The sequence below is a fragment of the Macaca fascicularis genome, chromosome 10 (genome assembly GCF_037993035.2).
Source record: "Macaca fascicularis isolate 582-1 chromosome 10, T2T-MFA8v1.1".
Classification (NCBI taxonomy): domain Eukaryota; kingdom Metazoa; phylum Chordata; class Mammalia; order Primates; family Cercopithecidae; genus Macaca; species Macaca fascicularis.
Window position 1 is genome coordinate 21,408,858 of NC_088384.1, and position 19,883 is coordinate 21,428,740.

The following is a 19,883-nucleotide window of genomic DNA, read 5'->3' on the forward strand; positions in this document are numbered from 1 at the left end:
CCCCTCCTCTCCCCTCCATCACTCGGTCCTGTGGTCTCTCCCATACCCATCTCTTGCAGGCGACTCCTCTCCCCGTCCATTTAGCTGCTCCCACCCCTGCATGCAGCCTGAGCTCCCTATTCCCCCTCAGCTCTTCTTTTTCTCCTTGGGAGAAACAGGGTTTTGCTCTTCGCCCAGGCTGGAGGGCAGTGGCACGATCGTGGCTCACTGCAGCCTCGACCCCCCGGGCTCAAACAATCCTCCCACCTAAGCCTCCCAGGTAGCTGGGACTACAGGCATGCACCACTATGCCTGGCTAAAGTTTTGTTTTTTTGTAGAGATGGGATCTTGCTATTTTGCCCAGGCAGGTCTCGAACTCCTGGCCTCAAGCAACCCTCCCACCTCAGTCTCCCAAAGTGCTGGAATTACAGGCATCAGCCTCTGTTCCTGGTCCCCCTCCCCATTTCTTACATCTTCCTGCCCTTGAGGCCAAGCTCAGACGCCCCCACCTCTGTGATTCCCCCACCCAGAGGGGCTTGTGGGGCTGCCCCGGTGCTGTGGGTGGCTTGCAGAGTGCCACTGTGGAGTTTCCATCAGACAGAGGCAGAACGGGGCCTTGTCGAATCACCCTGCCGACTCCACAGCACGGACTGCTGTGTGATGGTCCCCACGACCATCCACCATGAGAGGCAGCAGTCTACTGGTGTCAACTACTGCTTTGTTGCCACAGTGCGCAAGAGCTAACGCTCTGCTAGGCACATTTTCCCTAGAGGGACGGGGTCCTCCATGAAGTGTGTGCTCCCTGCACTGACTCACATTAGGGACAAAGGGGTCACGAGCAGCTGTCCGCTGGCACCAGGCTAAGGAACATAAAGAGATCCTGGTGCAGTCCAGCCGCTGAATCCACTCGAAGCTGGGTTCTCTTTTTCTTTTTTAAGTTTTTCAGAGCGGAGGTCTGGGACTCTCAGTCAATGCTGCATGTCACACACATGAGTTAAAAGTTCCCTAGGACAGCAAAACTACAGGAAAAGGCGGGGAGGGGTCCTGGCACATTTTGTTAATCTACAGAACGAACTCTCAGCATAGAAACAGCAGAGCCAGGATGCGAACCCGGGCCTTCCTTGGGCCTCTGTGGCCTTAGACTCTTTGCTGCAGGACTTCATGTGATTTTTTTTCTTCCCAGGGATGAGTTTAAAATACTTTAGAGTTATGCAAAACGAGTTAGACCTCAGCCCCCTAGCTGGGTACCCTGCCCGGGCTGAGCCTCAGTTTCCCCTCTGTACAATGGGGCCAACTTGGCCTACCTCCCAGCTGTGACAAAGATTCCCTGGGAGACAGCACAGACACGACATTGATGGCAGGGCCGTCCCTGAGCCAGTGTGGCTGAGGCTCTCTCTTATTTCCCCTTTCCCTCCTTAGTGGTTTTCTTTCTTCTCGGCTCTTTTCTCTTTGTCCCTGTCCTGTCACCTGCCCTGCCTGCCTCCCACCCTCCACCCAGGGGCTGGGACATGGGATCCCCACAAAAGCCCTTTTTCAGTGCCGAGGAAGGGTCACAGTCCATGCTCCTTTGGAGTGGGGAGGCCCTCCCAAGGCTGGCCTGGCTCCCTACGGCTCCCTACAGCTCCCTACGTCTCAGGAGGGCTGGGCTCGGGGAGGGGCGAAGGTCTCTGAGGGAGGGGGTTGGGCAGGCGGGGCCCTGGAGCTTGTGGCAAGGGTGGATCAGATGGGCCAGGTGGCACCCCAGGTTCGGAGGTAGGTGCTAGGGCAGGGAGTGGTGTCCTGGGAGGGGGCCCAGTGTCTCGTTGGGGGAACTGCAGCCCTGTGACTCTTCTGGGGACAGGGACAAGGGGAGGCTGGCTGTGCTGCACACGGCCTGTGGCAGGTCTGAGTCAAAACACCTAAGGCCGACCCCTGCAGTCATGTGGAGGGCTGCCCAGTCATCGCCTTATGCCGGCCTGGGTCACTCAGGCAGGCTGGGCGCGGCCCCGTCAGCTGTGACTCAGGCCCCAACGGCCTCGCCACGCAGCACCGGGCAGGGGCATTGGGCACCAGGAAGCCCCCTCCCACATCCCAGCCCTGCTTCTCCCCTTGGCCACTCCAAGACCCTGCCCCCACCTGTGTCAGGCACAGACTGGGTGGGAACCCGGGGCCCTCTGCACCTGCTGCCCCCCGCCATTCAGCTGGGGGCGGGTGTGGAAGTGGGGGTAGTGTCAGGGCCACCCAGCTCCGGACGGGAAGTCAAGTTGGGGGCGGGGTGAGGAGCCGACTCCAGAGAAGATCTAGCAGGAGAGGGAAGCAGAGGGGGCCTGGCCCGGAAGACGATGGTGTCCCACTGAAGACCTGGCAAAACTTCCAGATCCAGAGCGGCGTGTGCAGGCACAGACCACGGTAGGCTTCTCCCTGGGGCAGGGCCGGGGGTAGAGGCCAGCCTCCAAATTTATCCTCCACCAAAGCAAACATCGCTCACTCCCTTGTGGGTCAGGGGGCATCTGGTGGCTCACACATGCTCCAGGCCTCAGTTTCCCCTTCTATGCAATGGGCATGGTGAGATACGCCCTGAACACCTCTCTGAGGATGTCGAGGCTAAGCAGGAGAGAACAGATGTGAAAGTGTCATGTGGACATGTGAGGGTTTAAAGAGCATCAAAGTGTTAAAGGGCAGAGGAGAGAGCTCTGGACACGGTGGCTGGAAGGAGGCCTGGATTTGAATCCTGGCTGTTTGGGACCCTGGAGTGGTCAGTCATCTGGGGGTTTTGAGTGCTGGATTCCCAAGGGACCCTCAAGTTCTCTTTTCCCCAGAGCAGTGCAGGGGGCCGAGCCCATGAAGACCTCAGTTTCCTTCTGATGGAGAGGTGGTTCCTGTATAGCAGGCTCCAGCATATGTGGTCAGACAAGTTCAAGGCCCCCGTGCCTTTGGCCTTGGGCCAGTGCAGGACTTGACTGCTGTGTGCCTCACTCACTGTGTAAAATGGATCTAATTATGAGATCACAGTGGTGAGAAAGGAAAAATATAGGTAAAATCCTTGCACGGAGCCTGACATGAGAGGGGAAGGGGCTCGACCCCAATTTTGCCGTCAGCAGTTCCCGAGGCCTGGGGAGAGGCTTCTGAGGGGATAGGGAAACTATCTCCTGGGTGGGCCAGTCCTGGGTCTGGATGCTGGGGTTCCCTGGCACGCTGGGGCCGGGTGGGGGCCTGGGCTCTGTCCCATGAGTCCCTGGTTTATTTTACGTCTGTGGATCTTAATTGTCTCCTCTCTAAAATGGCGACTGTAATTCCCATTTGGAAGAACTGTCGTGAGGACCTGTAAATGGGAGCTGGGGAGAGGGGACGTCCTGGAAGTCTGAGGGGAATGGGAAGGGGCAGCAGGGCCAGGAGAGAGAATTTCTCCTCCCCCTCCTCCTCTTCCTCCTCCCAGAGTCTCCGCCAGGCAGAGGCACGTGGTCCTGGCACCCCCTTGTGGCCGGTCCTCAGGGCTTTCCCAGGAGGTGCTGGACACGGCATAGGCTCCTCCACGACCCCCTCAGCGGTGCCTCCCTCTCCAGCCTTGGCCTGTATCTGCCCACCCTCCATTCTGAGCCTCAGGCATCTCCACCCACCCCCTCAAATCCCCAAATGTCACCCCACCTGGCTCTGGGGGAGGCCCCGGCTGCAGGCTGGCCTGGGGCTGGCGGGGCTGTGGCCGTGGGGCCTGCTGCCCGCTGGGCAGTGGGGGGCGCTGCAGCCCGTGGTTTGGAGCCGGGTAGGTGGTTGGGTGTCAAATGCTGGTCTGGGAGCCCTGGACCTGGACTTCCCCCAGCCCTGGGCCCAACTTTCCTGGGGACCTGGGTCTCTCTCTATATCCCCCACCACTGCTCCCCACAAGCTACTCTTTAAAGAACCTTTTGTTTTTCTCTTTTCTTTCTTTCTTTTTGTTCCCCCATGTTTTTTTGTTTTTTGTTTTTTTGAGACGGAGTTTCGCTCTTGTTGCCCAGGCTGGAGTGCAATGGTGTGATCTCGGCTCACTGCAACCTCCGCCTCCTGGGTTCAAGCGATTCTCGTGCCTCAGCCTCCCGAGTAGCTGACATTACAGGCATGCGCCACCACGCCCAGCTAATTTTGTATTTTTAGTAGAGACGGGGTTTCTCCATGTTGGTCAGGCTGGTCTTGAGCTCCTGACCTCAGGTGATCTGCCCACCTCGGCTTCCCAAAGTGTTGGGATTACAGGCATGAGCCACCACGCCCGGCCCCAGAGAAGCTTTTCTAGACACTTTGGGACTCATGGACTTATCTAGAAAGGGACACTGAGACTCTGAGAAGCTTCCTTCTGGAATTCTCACAAGCAAATCAGGACTGAAACCCAGGGTTCCCAGCTCCCTGGGAGGTCACCAGTCCACATACTATTGGGAATGTGCCACTAATTTGCTGTGTGGCCTTGGAGAAGTGACTTCCCCTCTCTGGGCCCCATAGCTAAGATAATATCAACAACACAGCCTGGTGCAGTGGCTCACACCTGTAATCCCAGCACTTTGGGAGGCCGAGGCAGGAGGATTGCTTAAGCAGGTGTGATTGAGGCTGCAGTGAGCTATGGTGGCACTACTGCACTCCAGCCTGGGCAACAGAATGAGTCCCTGTCTCAAATAATAGCAATATCAATAACCAAGGTATGTCTTCCGTGCTGGCCAGCCTTTGTGGAGGATATCGCTGACCTCACAGGTTGACAACACTGTTCCCCCATTTGGTAGACGTTGGAACTGAGGCCTGAGCAATCAGGCCACCTGCCCAAGATTGCACAGTTTGTAAGTGGCCGAGGTGGGCCTGGACCTGGGGTCTGGCTGATTCCAGAGCCCACTTAGCCTCCTCCCCTCCACAGCGCAGCCTCATCTCTTCTCCAAGCTTTTCCTTTACCAAGTGGGGATGCTGAAGCCAGTAGGGGCCAAGACAGGCCCTAAGTCCTCCACCCCCACCTGGCACGTGGGCCCCCTGAGGGTGGGGAGGCACAGGCCACTGTCCTCCCTCCGCAAGGGTCCCCTGCTGCCAGCCCTCTGGCTAGGGTGGACTTAGGAGAGACCTTGACAGCCGAAAGGTTCACAGAGAATCTGGCTCTTTGGACAGCCCACCATGAATGACACCAGGCCCAGGCGTTGGTCCCACCCAGAAAGGGAGGAGATGGAAACAGGGTCCAGGGGTGGGGTGGGGGCGGAGGCTCGGCTGGGCAGAAGATCAGAGCGGGATTGTGTCATGCAGTCCTGTGGCTTATCAGCCACCGGGAGGCCTGGTCCAGGCAGAAGGAGGGGCTCTCCAGGGAGTGACTCTGCGGGGACCCCCCTGGGCCTGGCTGCTCAGACCACACCTGCGCCTCCAGGGTCCTGTTTTAGGGAGGCTGGGGGTAGGGGGCTGGGGTGGAGACCTGGCTCCGTTACACCCTGTGTGACCTGGCACAAATCATTCCACTCTGTGAGCCTCAGTTTCCAAGTCTGTCAAATGAGGATTAAAATGCCTCCCTCAGAGAATGGGGGTCAGGACTTGAGCCCATAGGGGCTTCTGGTGAGCACTTGGTAATGCTTGGTTTTGTGGGGAGGGGGTGGGAGAGAGGTTTATGAAAGCCTCGGGGGCCTGTGCCCCAGGAAGGGCACTACTCCGGGCTGGGAGGGTCCTGGAGGTCTAGGGGGACCCAAAGGTGCAGGAGGTGGGGGACAGGTATCACGCCCCAGTTGCAAGATACAGAGGCAGGCCTGGCCCCTCCAATCCCAGGTCCCACCAGCGGCTCCCCAACCTGGCCCCATCCCTCCCCTCACCCCAGGAAGCTCACTCTTCCTTCTCTTCCCAGGGAAGAGGATAGTCCAACCTCAGCCAGGTCTCGCCCCTCCATCCTCCCCACCCAGTGGGATGGGACCACTTTATTCTTTCCATGTCATCACCGTCGCCAGACCGGAGGCTCCCATCACCCTCCCACCCACCATCCTCAGAACAATCCCTCAGGCTCCCCTGGGCGCTGGGACGGGTCAGGGTGGCCCCAGTGTGCTTGGCGGGGGGAGGGGAAGGAGAGAAGGCCAGGGCCACACCTCTGCGCGGCCAGTTTCAGGCTGAATAGGTCCTTGGGCCACTTCCTGTTCTGTTTATGGCCTCCGAGTCCAGGAAATCATTGAGTGACACGTCCCTCCTTTACCCCCCAGCCCCACAATTATTTAATAGGGGCCGCTGTGGTCTCTCTTTTGGAAAATCCAGCGGGAGAAGAAAGCTGTCAGCTCGCCTCTGACATCAGCTTTGTCCCTGTGCCAAGAGTCAGGGTGGCCAGGGCGGTGTGGGGAGGAGGGGCTGGGGCGGGGTAGGGAGGAAGCCAGCTGCTGGTGGCCCCTGTGACGTGAGGCTGCCACATGGTTCCCAGGGGCGGGGGTTGGAGGGCGAGGAGCAGCGATTGTTGGAGACACACGCCGGGGCACACGCAGGCCTGGAGGCTCAGAAATGCACGCGTGCACGCCCAGGGTTAGACCGCCTTGCTCACCTAGCCCTCGTGCCCAGGGATCCACAGTCCCACACAAACTCAGGCAGACACGAGGCCAGACACACAGTCGCACTGGCTTCATGCCCATGGGCACGTGTGCACACAAACACACACACAGACACACTCACACAACCACACGGACAACTCACAATAGCAGCCAGAGATGTGCACCATCTAGCTCTCAGTCACACAAAGCAAAAGGTACAAGCAGATCTACACACGTGAACACACTTGCACACACCACACATGCACACACGGTACCAGACACAGGCATGCACAGACACAGAGGCACTCACTACACACGCATGCTCAGGCAAATGCCCACTCAGACTCGGACAGACAGACAGACAAACACACTCAGCCACGTCCCAGGGCCACAGGGAGCCCAAGTGTGCGCCCTCTACTGCAGGCTGGGGCTCTTGGCCTCAGGCTGCCCTGGGAAGGTGGCTGTGGCCACTTCCTCTTCCCGCACCCTGCGGTGAGGATGAAAGGCTCCCTGGTGGAGTAGGAAAGAAAGGCCTGTGACTGTCCTGGGCTCCACCCAGGTGGGATGGGGCAGGGCAGAGAGCCCAGGGGTCTGAGGCTGCGGAAGGGAGTGGACAGTGAGCGGCTGGGCTCTGGGAGGCCTTTGTCACGGCACAGGGTGCCACCAGGTCCCCTACGTTGAGCACCTGCTCAGCCCTGCCCCGTCCTACCCTGCGGCACCTCTGGCCCATTCCAGAGCTGGAAGGGAAGTCAGGAGCCCCGTGAGACACTGCTGAGTGACCTTGGGCAAGTCACTCCTCAGCCCCTCTGGGCCTGGCTTTCAACATCGATACCAGCGGCTTGCAAATGTTTTTGACTGCCACCCACAGTAAGAAATACATTGCACCTTGCAACCAGATGAGGATGCAGATACTGACACACACAGGCAACCGGAAAAAAAGTTTCATGGAGCGATCCTCGCCCTGGCTCTGGGCGATGCCAGGTGATTTCGCTATTCCATTTCCTTTTTGAAAGTGTTGGTGGCAACCCTCTAATTGAATCCATGGCCCACGAAGAGGCAGAGGCCCGCAGTGTGAAAACACAGCTCTCTCTACATCTGCCTGCAATGGTCTCAGGCTAGTTCGAAATTCAGGGAGAGCCTGGGGGAGGTAAAAGTGCTTGCAGAGTCTCAAAGGCCATGCTCACGAAATGCTGATGGCTGAGGTAGACAGCAACCCATTCTACAGAGCCCTGGGGGGGACCGGCCCCACGCAACGCCACAGCCAGGCCTCTGGCTGGCCCTGCCAATGATCAGGGGCTGCTGCTTCCCTTGCAATTTCTATCAGAAATGAAGAAAAAAAAATGCAGTCACTCTGATTCATCTCCAGGGGGTTGATTCCTGACACAGTAGGTCGGGAAATGTCAGGGTGATGATGGGAGCAGTTGGCAGAAGGCCAGGGTGGCTTCTGGCTTCTCGTTGGCCCTGAGGGGATACTGCTGGTCGCTGCCAGAGACTGGATCCAGTAAGGGTGAGAAGGGGCAGGCGATAGGCCCAGCATCTGGACCTCAAGAGCCCCCAGAAGACAGCTGGGCTCTCCAGGGCCCAGAGATAGGGGGAGTACTGCTTATTTCCCCCACCGAGGCCCTGAGATGCTACTCACTCTCCTAAAACCCACACCAGACTCCATTAACTGAGAGGACCCAGGAGCCACCTCCTGCTCTGACTCTCAGACCCCACTGCGCTGACCACGGGACCCAGCCCTAACCCAAGCCCCTGACTCGGTCTGGGGTTTGAGCTCCTTCTTCGGCCATAGCCAGATCTTATTAGAATGGCTGCCACACGTTAGGTGTTTGTCCACATTTCCCAGGAAACATCCCGGTGATGGCCCCACAAGGCTGTTACAACAGCATCCTCATTTGCAGAGGGAAAACTGAGGCTGTGAGAGAGGAAGCGCGTTGCCCCGGGCCACATAGCTGGTGGTTGGGGCAGGAGGGATTTGAACCCACACCACTGGGGTGAGAACAGTAGAGGCACGGTCCGCTGGTGGCATTACACTGTCACTCCTCAAGCATTGAAGAGTGTGGTGCTCTTGCCTTTTTGGCCAGGATGCCCAATTGGCTGGGCTGTGCCAGGCATTCCTGAGTTTCCCCATCTCCTCTGGCCACCCCTCACCAGCCCTGGGCCTGGGACCCACCCTCTGGACCCCGGCTTCCTTCCTAGGCCCACCTGAGGACTCTGTTCATTTTCCAGGTACCAGGGCCAGAGGAGTTGGGGAAGGAAGGAGGGAGGACAGACTGGGCAGCCGGGGGTGCCCGGAGCGCTGTTTCTGGGTCACCGGTCTTGGGGAATTCCCCAGTGCCCGGAGAGCTGCTTACCTGGTGAGTAACCGCTGCTGGCTGCCCACACAGAATGCCTGACTGTGAGGGGACCTCCCGTCCCACCCCTGCCCATGCCACTGCCATGCTGCCCTCTCTCCTGAGAGCCCCGGGGTCCAGGAAAGAGACAGACAGGCAGGGGGCTGATCCCCACCCCCGCACCCCCCCCACCCTGGGACTTTGCAGGGGGCGGCTGGTGATTCAAGCCCCTCAGAGCTGAGTTTGTCTCCTTCCTTCTCAGTTGGGGCCTGGGGGTGAATCAGCTTCTGGGGGCGGTAAGGCCAGGTCAGCTGCTGTCCTCAGATCAGGCTTGGGGTGGGGGTGGTGAGGGGCCAGGAGGGGGGCTCTGGGGGACTGAGCACACTGCCCTGCCAGCCCCCTTCCACAACCTGTCTGATCTTTCTGGGGCACCCTGGAAGCTGGAGGCTACGTGGGTATCTTGCCTCGATTTACCATCAGCAGAGGCTTGAGAGGTCTTGCTCCTGCCCAGCCTTCCCCACTCAGCACCCTGGCATGGACCCAAGATTCCCCATCTGTCAAATGGGGACAAGACCCCTTGCTTCACAGGGAGGTCAGCACAGTGGGTGGTGATATGCAGAGAGGCAGCTTGCTGGGTGCCCAGAACCATGCTGAGCCCTGAGCCCTCAGAGCAAACCCACAATGGCGGTACCATTATTCCCATTTTATAGCTGAAGAAACTGAGGCCAGGAGGTGGCAGTCCCTTCCCCAAAGTCACTCAGCTCATAACTGGCAGAGCCAAACCTCCAACCTGGTTCTGAATGAGGCCAGAGTCCATTCTTCAAACCCTCAGACCTCTTTGTCTCCTTTCCACAAGAGACTTGGCACTGACGGTTTTTGGAAACTGTAAAATGCTTTCTCAAAAAATACTTAACCTCTATTCATGTCAAGGTATAACCCTGAGCCAGGTGCTGTCAGGAGTACAAGGGAGTCTCAGACCCCATTGAGCTCTCAAGGGTTGAGGAATAAGACTCGCCCCCACTTGAAACAAGAGTGGGTAGGACAAGGCTGGTGTGAGATGGTCGGGGCTGTGGGAGGCAGGGGAGGCTTCCTGGAGGAAGGTGGCCCGAGCACACCTGCCATGCCCTTCACTCTCTGGGAGCAAGAGGTGCTGCAGGGATTGCTGTGGCCTGCAAGACAGAAGCCCGGGTTCCAGACCTGGCTCTGTTATTAATTCTTTGTGTGAGCCACACATAGTATCTTCACCTCTCTGAGCCTCGGTTTCACCATCTGAAAAGTAAGCAGCTGTGACTTTCCAGGAGAGAGTTGTGGATGGCAGGTAAAAATCAGCAGAAAACAAGCAGCTGGGTAGCTGAACGTGCTAGAGGGTGCACTCACTTCCTGGAGAGCCGTGATGAGTTGGATGGCACAGCCACCTGGAGACAGCACTCCTGGGTTCTGGCCTGGTAACTCCTGCTCAATGTCAGGGGATCCCATGTGGCTGGGACTGTCCCGCTCACCCTGAGACCGGTCATATCCCCAGCAAGCCCCATCTGCAGGAGCAGGACAGGCTGTGGATGAAGTCACAGCTGGAAGGGGCCAGGCTGGGGCTGCCACTCCAGGGTGGGGCCTGGGGTCGTGACCCTGGGAGCCGGCAGCCAAGAAGGGAGGGTGCCTTCCATGAGGGAGCTGGCTGGGGGCGGGGAACACACACACAGCATAGAGAGGGAGGGAAGAAAACAAACTCCCAGAGACCAAAGTGGGCCTGGAGCGTAGCCTGGGCGGCTGATTCCTGGGGGCCGCAGCCACGTTGCAGGCGGCACACGGACTTGCGGCTCCGAGACCCTGCCCGGCCTTCCCTCCAGAGGCCCAGAGCAGGTGGTGCCTGGACATGGACAGGAGGGGGAGGCTGGGCCTGGGGCACCGAGGGGCCCAGAGCACTTGGGGAGCACAAACCAAGTCAGGTACCGTGAGAGGAGGGGAAACTGAGGCACTGGAGGGGCCTCAGTCAGGGCTGGGGTTAAGTGGCCCTAGTGTCAGTGTCTTCTAGACCCTGTCCTCACTTCCTGTTTCCTGTGGGGTGGGGCTGAGATTAAACAGCGATCAGGGGTGGATTATAGGGCTGATGTGGGGTCTGGCTTGCCAGAAGGCATGCAAGACCTGGGGGTCCGCTTGGAAGGATGCAGGGGAGACACTGGGCAGCATGGTGGTGGATGTAGGGGTGGCTGCAAGAGAACTCTTGAGCCTAACGAGAGACTCAGGCCTGGCAACGGGCGTTTGATAGGTGGAGGCCACAGTGAGCCCCTGGTCACGTGGATTTGGGGTCCAGGTCAGGAAAGCCAGGCTGAGTTAGGTGACAGGGGTCTAGGTGATGTGAGATGGGACTGGGGACTGGTCCAGAGTTCACGTGCTCTGAGTGGTCAGGTCCTTGTGCAAGAGATGCTGGGGGAGGGGTAAGAAGAAGGGTTGAGTTGGGGTGTCCTGGGATGTGGGATTGCCTGAGCCAGGCCAGGGCAGGTGGGTCTCCTAGTAGTGTACGCTGACCCCAGAGCAAGTGTATAGGAGCAGTAAGTGCCAAGTGGGGCCCTCCATGGTCCCTTAAAGAAGAAACAAGGTGTGGGGTGGGAGGCAGGAAGGAGGAAGGAGAGCCAGTTCGGGAAGTGCCAGCTGGGATAGGCAGTTTTATCACCTCACATCTGAGGCCCTGCTGGGAGAGAATGGGGGGGCAAGAGCCTAGATAAAGCAGGGTGTGTGTGTGGTGGGGAATGGCAGCAGGCACCAGGGCTCGTCCTGGCACGATGAAGGAGGAACGCGTGGCTGGGCAGGTCCGGGATGTGGCAAGAGGCAGGAGCTGGGGGCATGGAGGATGGGCGAGGGGGCGGTGGGGACCCGGGCAAGGCTGCAGGAGCTCCCTGGCCTTGGAAAACCAACTTGCACACCTTGATCTCAGGTCAGGGTCGGGCGGAAGGGCTGGGAAGGGGCCCCAGGGGACTAAATCCTCTCCTGGTACTGGGGGGTCCCCTGGCAGCTTTAGAGATGGCATGGCCCCAGATGTATGGCATGCTGTCTGGCCAGCGCTCCCGCGTCTCATAGGGTGTATTTATTTTCACTTTTCTGTTGCCTTTCTTGGAGGTGTCCCTGTGCTCATTTTGCCCTGCTCCCCACTACTCCTTCCTGCCCTTCCTCATTCACGAATCGCCCGGCCTCAGAAGAGCCTCTAGAAGCACTTTTTGGGGACCTCCATCATTCTCTGAGGCTGAGCTCCAAGGGGCTTCCAAGGCAGGTCTGGAAGGGACCAGCCACTTCTGTTTCCCCAGCCATCAGTCAGCACCCTGAGGAGGAAACTGGGGTACGATTTTGCCAAGCCTCTCTCAGTCCCGCTTCAGAATGGAAATGCTGGACCACCTTCCCAGAAGCACCTTCCCAGAGTGTCCCGACAGAACTGAGTCACAGCCACCCCTACCCCCATGTCTTCCTAGCCCCTTCCCCAGCCTCACAGGTACAGTGGTCAGCAGGGCGAGTGCACTGGTGGTGTCTGGAGGCCTGACCCTCTGGGGCCCTGGGCAACGCGTTCCCCTCGGAGCCCCTTGGAGCCCAGTGGCAATGGGCAGATTGGAGGAGGCTACCTCTGGGGTGGCTTCTAGCGCCCATGTTCAGTTCCACTTTATGACCGTCTAAAGTCCACGCCGGCTCCGGCCCCTCCTCCTGGAGCCTCCTTCTCAGCCAAGCCCCAGCCCTCCTCCTCCCACTGCCCCCCTAAAGCCCCCCAACCAGGGGGCACAGAGGCCAGTCTCCATCTGCTAGTCCAGACTCGCTACCTCCCCAAACGCAGGTGAGTCAGGACCGTCTGGGGCGCCCACTGCTGGGACCCCTGCTGACTCGGCCAGGGGCCCCCTCCTGGCGATGCCCATCTTCAGACAACTCCTGGGACAAGCCAGGCAGGAAAACCACAGGGCGTTTTGTCGAAGGCTTCATTATAATTTTATCAATCAAATTCTTAGAAGAGGGAAAAAGTCTGTTCTCCCCACCCTCCCCCCTCACTTGTCCCCCCCCCCCTTCACTCTCACTTTCTTCCATTCATAATTTCCTATGATGCACCTCAAACAACTTCCTGGACTGGGGATCCCGGCTAAATATAGCTGTTTCTGTCTTACAACACAGGCTCCAGTATATAAATCAGGCAAATTCCCCATTTGAGCATGAACCTCTGAAAACTGCCGGCATCTGAGGTTTCCTCCAAGGCCCTCTGAAGTGCAGCCCATAATGAAGGTCTTGGCGGCAGGTAAATACACCCGCCCCGCGCCGGCTTCGCGTCCCCGCTGCGGGGCGCGGCGGCAACTTGGGGCGCTTGGTAGTGCGAACCGGACGCCCACCCGCCGCAGACACACGGACGCTTGGGGCGCCCGCGCAGCCACCGGAGGCGCGGGGTGGCGGCCCGGAGCGAGCGCGGGCACATGGTCCCAAGCACCGCACGCCCCGCGGCAGGTTGGCGGCGAGGGAGGGGGCGCCGAGCCTTCCTCCTCCTCTTCCTCCCCCTCGCCTTCTCCTCCTCCTCCTCCTCGCTCCCAACACTCTCGCTGGCTGCTCTTCCCTCTGCGCTTTTTCGCAGATTCACTCTCCCTCTCTCTTTTTCTTTTCTTTCTTTCTTTCCGCTTTCTCCTTTCCAACCGCGGTCCCGGGCTGCTCCCAGGGAGGGGCGCGGGCGGCGAGCAGCTTGCAAACTCCGGCCTGGGACGGGAGCAGGTGCCGCCTCCATCTGCTGGTGTCTGGAAGCGTGTGGTCTGCGCTAGGTGAGATATAGGGGTGTGGCCCCCCTCCCGCAGCCACCCTGGGGCCTCAGCACTGCCTGGGGATGCTGGGACGAACAGGGGACCCAGGAGAAGTGAACTTGAGGCTGCCCTCGTCCCCGCTGTCCCAGCATGGGGGATCCGGGGGAGGTCTCCAGCTTCACTCACCCGCTGACCCCGGCCTCCCACACCTTCAGATGCCCTTCTGCGGAGCCCTGGAAAGGCGTCTAAGGGGGCTTGGGGGAGTGAGGAGAACAGGCCCCCCTGGGGGAGGGGCAAGCCAGGACGTGTCGGGACAGCTCCCAGCTCTCCTGTCACCTTTCACTTTCCTTCCTCCCCGCCCACCCGACTGCCTATGACCTTTTGCCTTTTCTCTCTCCTGGTGCACCATTTCCTTTCCCTCCCTGAGCCGGTGTGTGTGTTAGGGGGGAGGGGAACCCCTGGGACAAGGGACAGCAGATGAATCGGGAGAAGGCATGGAGTCAGGGGCTGTCCAGAGCTGGGGGAACAAAGAGTTTTGAATGATGATTTGGGGATGGAGAGTGGGGACAGCCAGGCAGAAATGGGGTGAACTTGAGTGAGATGGGGGACACTAGGGAAGGAAGAGATAGAAGATGATGGGGACGGGGGCAGAATGGGAGGCAATTGGCCAGGGAGCCAGAATCAAGTGGCAGGTTTGGGAGGGAGACGAGGATCAGCCGAGGACTCCTCCCCACTCCCCCATGCCCCGTGGTCCCCATGGGTGCCTGGCTTGGGAGATTTGGGCTGCAATGGACCAGTGAGTGGGAAGCGCTGCTGAGGAACCTGGGCCATCCTGGGAGGTGGGAAGCAGGGATCTCCTTTCTGGCGCCTGCTGGGCCTGGGGCCTGGTGCCTTCCTGCCAGAGGGCCAGGGGGCCTCAGGGCCTTTGCCTTCCTGAGGGAAAGGGTGGGACGGCTGGGAGTCCCTCCTGGACCCTGCACCCTTCTGGTGGAAATGGCTTGCATCTTGCCCTCGTCTTTCCGTCATCCCAGGGAGCAGGGAGAGTTAAGGTAGAGAGAGGGCAGCAGAGAAACACACGCAGTGACAGAGTGAAGACTAGGCCCCAGGACGATAGCTGCAGGTGGTGAGGAGGAACCAGGGGTCCTCTCCCATGCGACCCTTGCCAGACCCCCATCTGGTGTGCCATGACCCCAGGCCACCCTTCCCTGCCTTTCTACTCATGGCTTCTTCCTGCCTGTCCCCAGGAGTTGTGCCCCTGCTGCTGGTTCTGCACTGGAAACATGGGGCAGGGAGCCCCCTCCCCATCACCCCTGTCAACGCCACCTGTGCCATACGCCACCCATGTCACAACAACCTCATGAACCAGATCAGGAGCCAACTGGCACAGCTCAATGGCAGTGCTAATGCCCTCTTTATTCTCTATGTAAGTTACCCCTGAGATACTGACAGGAGATGGCAGGGAGGGGGCTTGTAAATATCATTAGGGAGTGTCCTGATCTGGGTTGAGGGGACCTTTTGGGGCTGGAAGGAGAGAATGGCTTGATTAAACCACCCGCAGACTCCTGCCACTTCCTGCCCACGCTTCCCAGAGAAGCTTCCTCAGGGTGCCCAGTGAGCAAGGGGAGAGCTGGGTGCAAAGGTGGGGGCCTGGCACTTCTTGTCTTGTGATTGTCCTGCTGCAGGGAGGGAGGGATGGAGGGGAAATGCGTGTGAGGCACCAGGGAGATGCGGTTGAGAGGCAGTGGGCTGTGGGTGCTGGGCGTGGAGGGGCGCCCTGGAACATCGTGAGTGCAGAGATGGAAGTACTTGTGTGTGGTGCCCCAGCTGGGGCTAGACACCGAGTTTTCCCTTCTGTCCCCTTAGGGTGGTGATGATGATGATGATGACTGCGTGCATGGCTTAGGCTTTGATCTTTAGCAAGGACACTCACACTACAATTACTTTTGGCTCTCATGACAATTCTAGATGCTTACAGGGCAAGGAGTTGGGTTCTCATGCGCTAGATGGGGAAACTGAGACTCAAGAGCTTGCCCAAAGGGTTGGCGGCAGGGCTGGGACACAGACCCCTGACTCCCACGTCACCTGCCCTCTGCCCCTCAGTACACAGCCCAGGGGGAGCCGTTCCCCAACAACCTGGACAAGCTGTGCGGCCCCAACGTGACGGACTTCCCGCCCTTCCACGCCAACGGCACGGAGAAGGCCAAACTGGTGGAGCTGTACCGCATAGTCGTGTACCTCGGCACCTCCCTGGGCAACATCACCCGGGACCAGAAGATCCTCAACCCCAGTGCCCTCAGCCTCCATAGCAAGCTCAACGCCACTGCTGACATCCTGCGAGGCCTCCTTAGCAACGTGCTGTGCCGCCTGTGCAGCAAGTACCACGTGGGCCATGTGGACGTGACCTATGGCCCTGACACCTCGGGTAAGGACGTTTTCCAGAAGAAGAAGCTGGGCTGTCAACTCCTGGGGAAGTATAAGGAGACCATCGCCGTGTTGGCCCAGGCCTTCTAGCAAGAGGTCTTGAAGCGTGCTGTGAACCAAAGGATCTCAGGAGTGAGGTCCAGATGTGGGGGCCTGTCCTAGAGTGGCTGGGGCCCAGGGCATGGCTAAACCCAAATGGGGGCTGCTGGCAGACCCCGAGGGTGCCTGGCCAGTCCACTCCCCTCTGGGCTGGGCTGTGATGAAGCTGAGCAGAGTGGAAACTTCCATAGGGAGGGAGCTAGAAGAAGGTGCCCCTTCCTCTGGGAGATTGTGGACTGGGGAGCGTGGGCTGGACTTCTGCCTCCACTTGTCCCTTTGGCTTCTTGCTCACTTTGTGCAGTGGGCAAACTACACAGTCATCTACAACAGCCCTGACCACAGCGAGACAGCAGGGCCCCGGGGAGTGGACCAGCCCCTGGTAAATGATCACCATCTGTGCCTTTGCTGCCCCTTAGGTTGGGACTCAGGTGGGCCAGAGGGGCTGGGGTCCCAAAGGACTCCTTGTCCCCTAGAAGTTTGATGAGTGGTAGATAGAGAGGGGCCTCTGGGATGGGAGGCTGTCTTCTTTTGAGGATGATCAGAGAACTTGGGCATAGGAACAGTCAGGCAGAAGTTTCCAGAAGGAGGTCACTTGGCATTCAGGCTCTTGGGGAGGCAAAGAAGCCACCTTCAGGCCTGGGAAGTAAGACGCTGGGAGGAGGAGAGGCCCCGAAAGCTTTGGTGGGTTCTTCCTTCTCTTCCTCGTGATCTTCCTTACAGCCTGGGATGGCCAGGGTCTGGTGGCTGAACCTGCAGCAGGGGTTTGTGGAGGTGGGTAGGGCAGGGGCAGGGGCAGGTTGCTAAGTCAGGTGCAGAGGTTCTGAAGGACCCAGGGTCTTCCTCTGGGTAAGAGTCTGTAAGGAGGGGCTAGGGTAGCTCAGAGTAGCAGCTCACATCTGAGGCCCTGGGAGGCCTTGTGAGGTCACACAGAGGTACTTGAGGGGGACCGGAGGCCTTCTCTGGTCCCCAGGGCAAAGGGATAGCAGAACTTGAGGTCAGGGTCTCAGGGAACCCTGAGCTTCAAGCGTGCTGTGCGTCTGACCCGGAATGATTTCTATTTATTATGATATCCTATTTATATTAACTTATTGGTGCTTTCAGTGGCAAAGTTAATTCCCCTTTCCCTGGTCCCTACTCGGCAAAATATGATGATGGTTCCCGACACAAGCGCCAGGGCCAGGGCTTAGCAGGGCCTGGTCTGAAAGTCGACAATGTTACAAGTGGAATAAGCCTTATAGGTGAAGCTCAGAGAAGGGTCGGATCTGAGAGAATGGGGAGGCCTGAGTGGGAGTGCGGGGCCTGGCTCCACCCCCATCCCCTACTGTGACTTGCTTTGGGGTCTCAGGGTCCAGGCTGCAGGGGCTGGGCCAGTTTGTGGAGAGGCCGGGTGCCTTTCTGTCTTGGTTCCAGGGGGCTGGTTCACACTGTTCTCGGGCGCCCCAGCGTTGTGTTGCGAGGAGCACTGCTCCTGGTTGAAATTGTGCCCCCTGGAGCAGTGGGCAAGACAGTCCTTGTGGCCCACCCTGTCCCTGTTTCTGTGTCCCCATGTTGCCTCTGAAATAGTGCCCTGGAACAATCCTGCCCCAGCACCCAGCGTGCTCCCACGCAGCAGGGAAGCTCCTCCGGTGGCCCGGACACCCATAGAGGGTGGGGGGGCCTGGCTGGGCCAGACCCCAGGAAGGTGGGGGAGACTGGGGGGATCAGCTGCCCACTGCTCCCAAGAGGAGGAGAGGGAGGCTGCAGACGCCTGGGACTCAGACCAGGAAGCTGTGGGCCCTCCTGCCCCACCCCCATCCCACTCCCACCCATGTCTGGGCTCCCAGGCAGGGAACCCGATCTCTTTCTTTGTGCTGGGGCCAGGCGAGTGGAGAAACGCCCTCCAGTCTGAGAGCAGGGGAGGGAGGGAGGCAGCCGAACCGGGGCAGCTGCTCAGAGCAGTGTTCTGGCTTCTTCTCAAACCCTGAGTGCGCTGCCGGCCTCCAAGTTCCTCTGACAAGATGATGGTACTAATTATGGTACTTTTCACTCACTTTGCACCTTTCCCTGTCGCTCTCTAAGCACTTTACCTGGATGGCGCATGGGCAGCGTGCAGGCAGGTCCTGAGGCCTGGGGTTGGGGTGGAGGGTGCGGCCGGGAGTTGTCCATCTGTCCGTCCCAATGGCAAGATGAGGATGTGGCTGTTGAGATTTTGGCCACACTCACCCTTGTCTAGGATGCAGGGGCCGCCTTCCCCTTCCTGCTCCATCTGGCTTAGCTTGGGGCAGGCTGCACTCCCCCAAGATGGACTTCAAGAAAGACAAATTTGCCTGGAAACCAGAGTTGCTGATTCCACCCAGTGTGCCCCGCTGACTCACCCATCACCTCATCTCCCTGTGGACTTGGGTGCTCTGTGCCGAGACCACCTGGCGGCCCTGGTGGCCCTGGCTCTGAGTCACTCTCCTGCCCAGCCTGGACTCGGACCCATGGTACCCATCCTCAGTGCTCCCTCCAGATCCCATCTGGCAGCTCGGCGTCCACTCTGCACAGCATCACTGAATCACGGAGCCTTTGCGTGAAACAGCTCTGCCGGACCAGGAGCTGAGTTCCTCTTCCCTTTTTATCTGCTGGTGCGGATCACACCTGGGCCTGGCCAGAGGAAGAGAGAGGGACAGTCATTTTGTAGTTTACCAAGAGAGACGTCTCCAGCTCTGGGTCCTTATTTATTATTTAAACATTTTTTTAAAAAGCACTGCTAGTTTACTTGTCTCTCCTCCCCATCGTCCCCATCGTCCTCCTTGTCCCTGACTTGCGGCACTTCCACCCTGACCCAGCCAGTCCAGCTCTGCCTTGACGGCTCTCCAGAGTAGACATAGTGTGTGGGGTTGGAGCTCTGGCACCCGGGGAGGTAGCGTTTCCCTGCAGATGGTACAGATGTTCCTGCCTTAGAATCATCTCTAGTTCCTCACCCCAATCCCGGCATCCAGCCTTCAGTCTCGCCCACGTGCTAGCTCCGTGGGCCCACCGTGCGGCCTTAGAGGTTTCCCTCCTTCCTTTCCACTGTAAAGCACTTGGCCTTGGGTGACAAATTCCTCTTTGATGAATGTACCCTGTGGGGATGTTTCATACTGACAGATTATTTTTATTTATTCAATGTCATATTTAAAATATTTATTTTTTATACCAAATGAATACTTTTTTTTTTAAGAAAAAAAGATAAATGAATAAAGAATCTACTCTTGGTTAGCTCTCCGGAGTGTACTGATGTGGGGAGATGGGCTGGAAGGGTTGGGACTATCACTGTCCTGGGCACCAGCCAAGTGGGACTCAGCGAAGGGCAGAGGAGGGTGGGGGAGGGGCACCCGGCATGGGTGGGGGCAGTTAGGTGGTATTTTGGCCAAGGCAGAACAAGGTGGGTGGTGTCTAGATCATGGGGGGCCCCCAAGGAAAGAGATGGATTGTTCCGAGGTAAAGGGGGTGCCGGCCGCAATGGGTCACTCCTGTAATCCCAGTACTTTGGGAGTCTGAGGCAGGTGGATCGTTTGAGCCCAGGAGTTCGAGATCAGCCTGGCCAACATGGTGAAACCCTGTCTACAAAATATACAAACATTAGCCAGATGCTGTGGTGTGCGTCTGTGGTCCCAGCTACTCGGGGTGCTGAGGTGGGAGGATCCCTTGATCCCAGGAGGTTGAGGCTGCAATGAGCCATGATTGCGCCACCGCACTGCAGCCTGGGTGACAGAGGAAGACCCTGTCTCAAAAAAAAAAAAAAAAAAAAGAAGAAGAAGAAGAAGTAAAGGGGGTGCCGTGTGATATCTCAGCTCGTTCCCCCCAACTCCTCGCTTAATCTCATGGGATCC

At 58.6% G+C, this 19,883-nt stretch overlaps 1 protein-coding gene and 1 pseudogene across 3 annotated transcripts; one reads left to right on the top strand and one right to left on the bottom strand.

Annotated features, from left to right (window-relative positions):
• Positions 1–1,665: 1,665 nt before the first annotated feature.
• On the top strand, positions 1,666–19,269 carry LIF (LIF interleukin 6 family cytokine). Of its 3 annotated transcripts, XM_065522288.2 has the most exons (5): positions 1,666–2,367; positions 8,676–8,803; positions 12,920–13,040; positions 14,772–14,950; positions 15,628–19,269. In XM_065522288.2, exons 3-5 carry the CDS (start codon positions 13,022–13,024, stop codon positions 16,036–16,038), a joined length of 609 nt encoding a protein of 202 aa, XP_065378360.1. In that variant the 5' UTR covers positions 1,666–2,367; positions 8,676–8,803; positions 12,920–13,021; the 3' UTR covers positions 16,039–19,269. The 3 variants fall into 3 exon arrangements, with proteins under 3 accessions (XP_065378360.1, XP_065378361.1, XP_073860127.1); XM_065522289.2 differs by lacking the exon at positions 8,676–8,803; XM_074004026.1 differs by lacking the exons at positions 1,666–2,367; positions 8,676–8,803; positions 12,920–13,040 and adding an exon at positions 13,137–13,548.
• LOC135965450 (uncharacterized) lies at positions 12,721–13,774 on the bottom strand (annotated as a pseudogene).
• Positions 19,270–19,883: the final 614 nt, after the last annotated feature.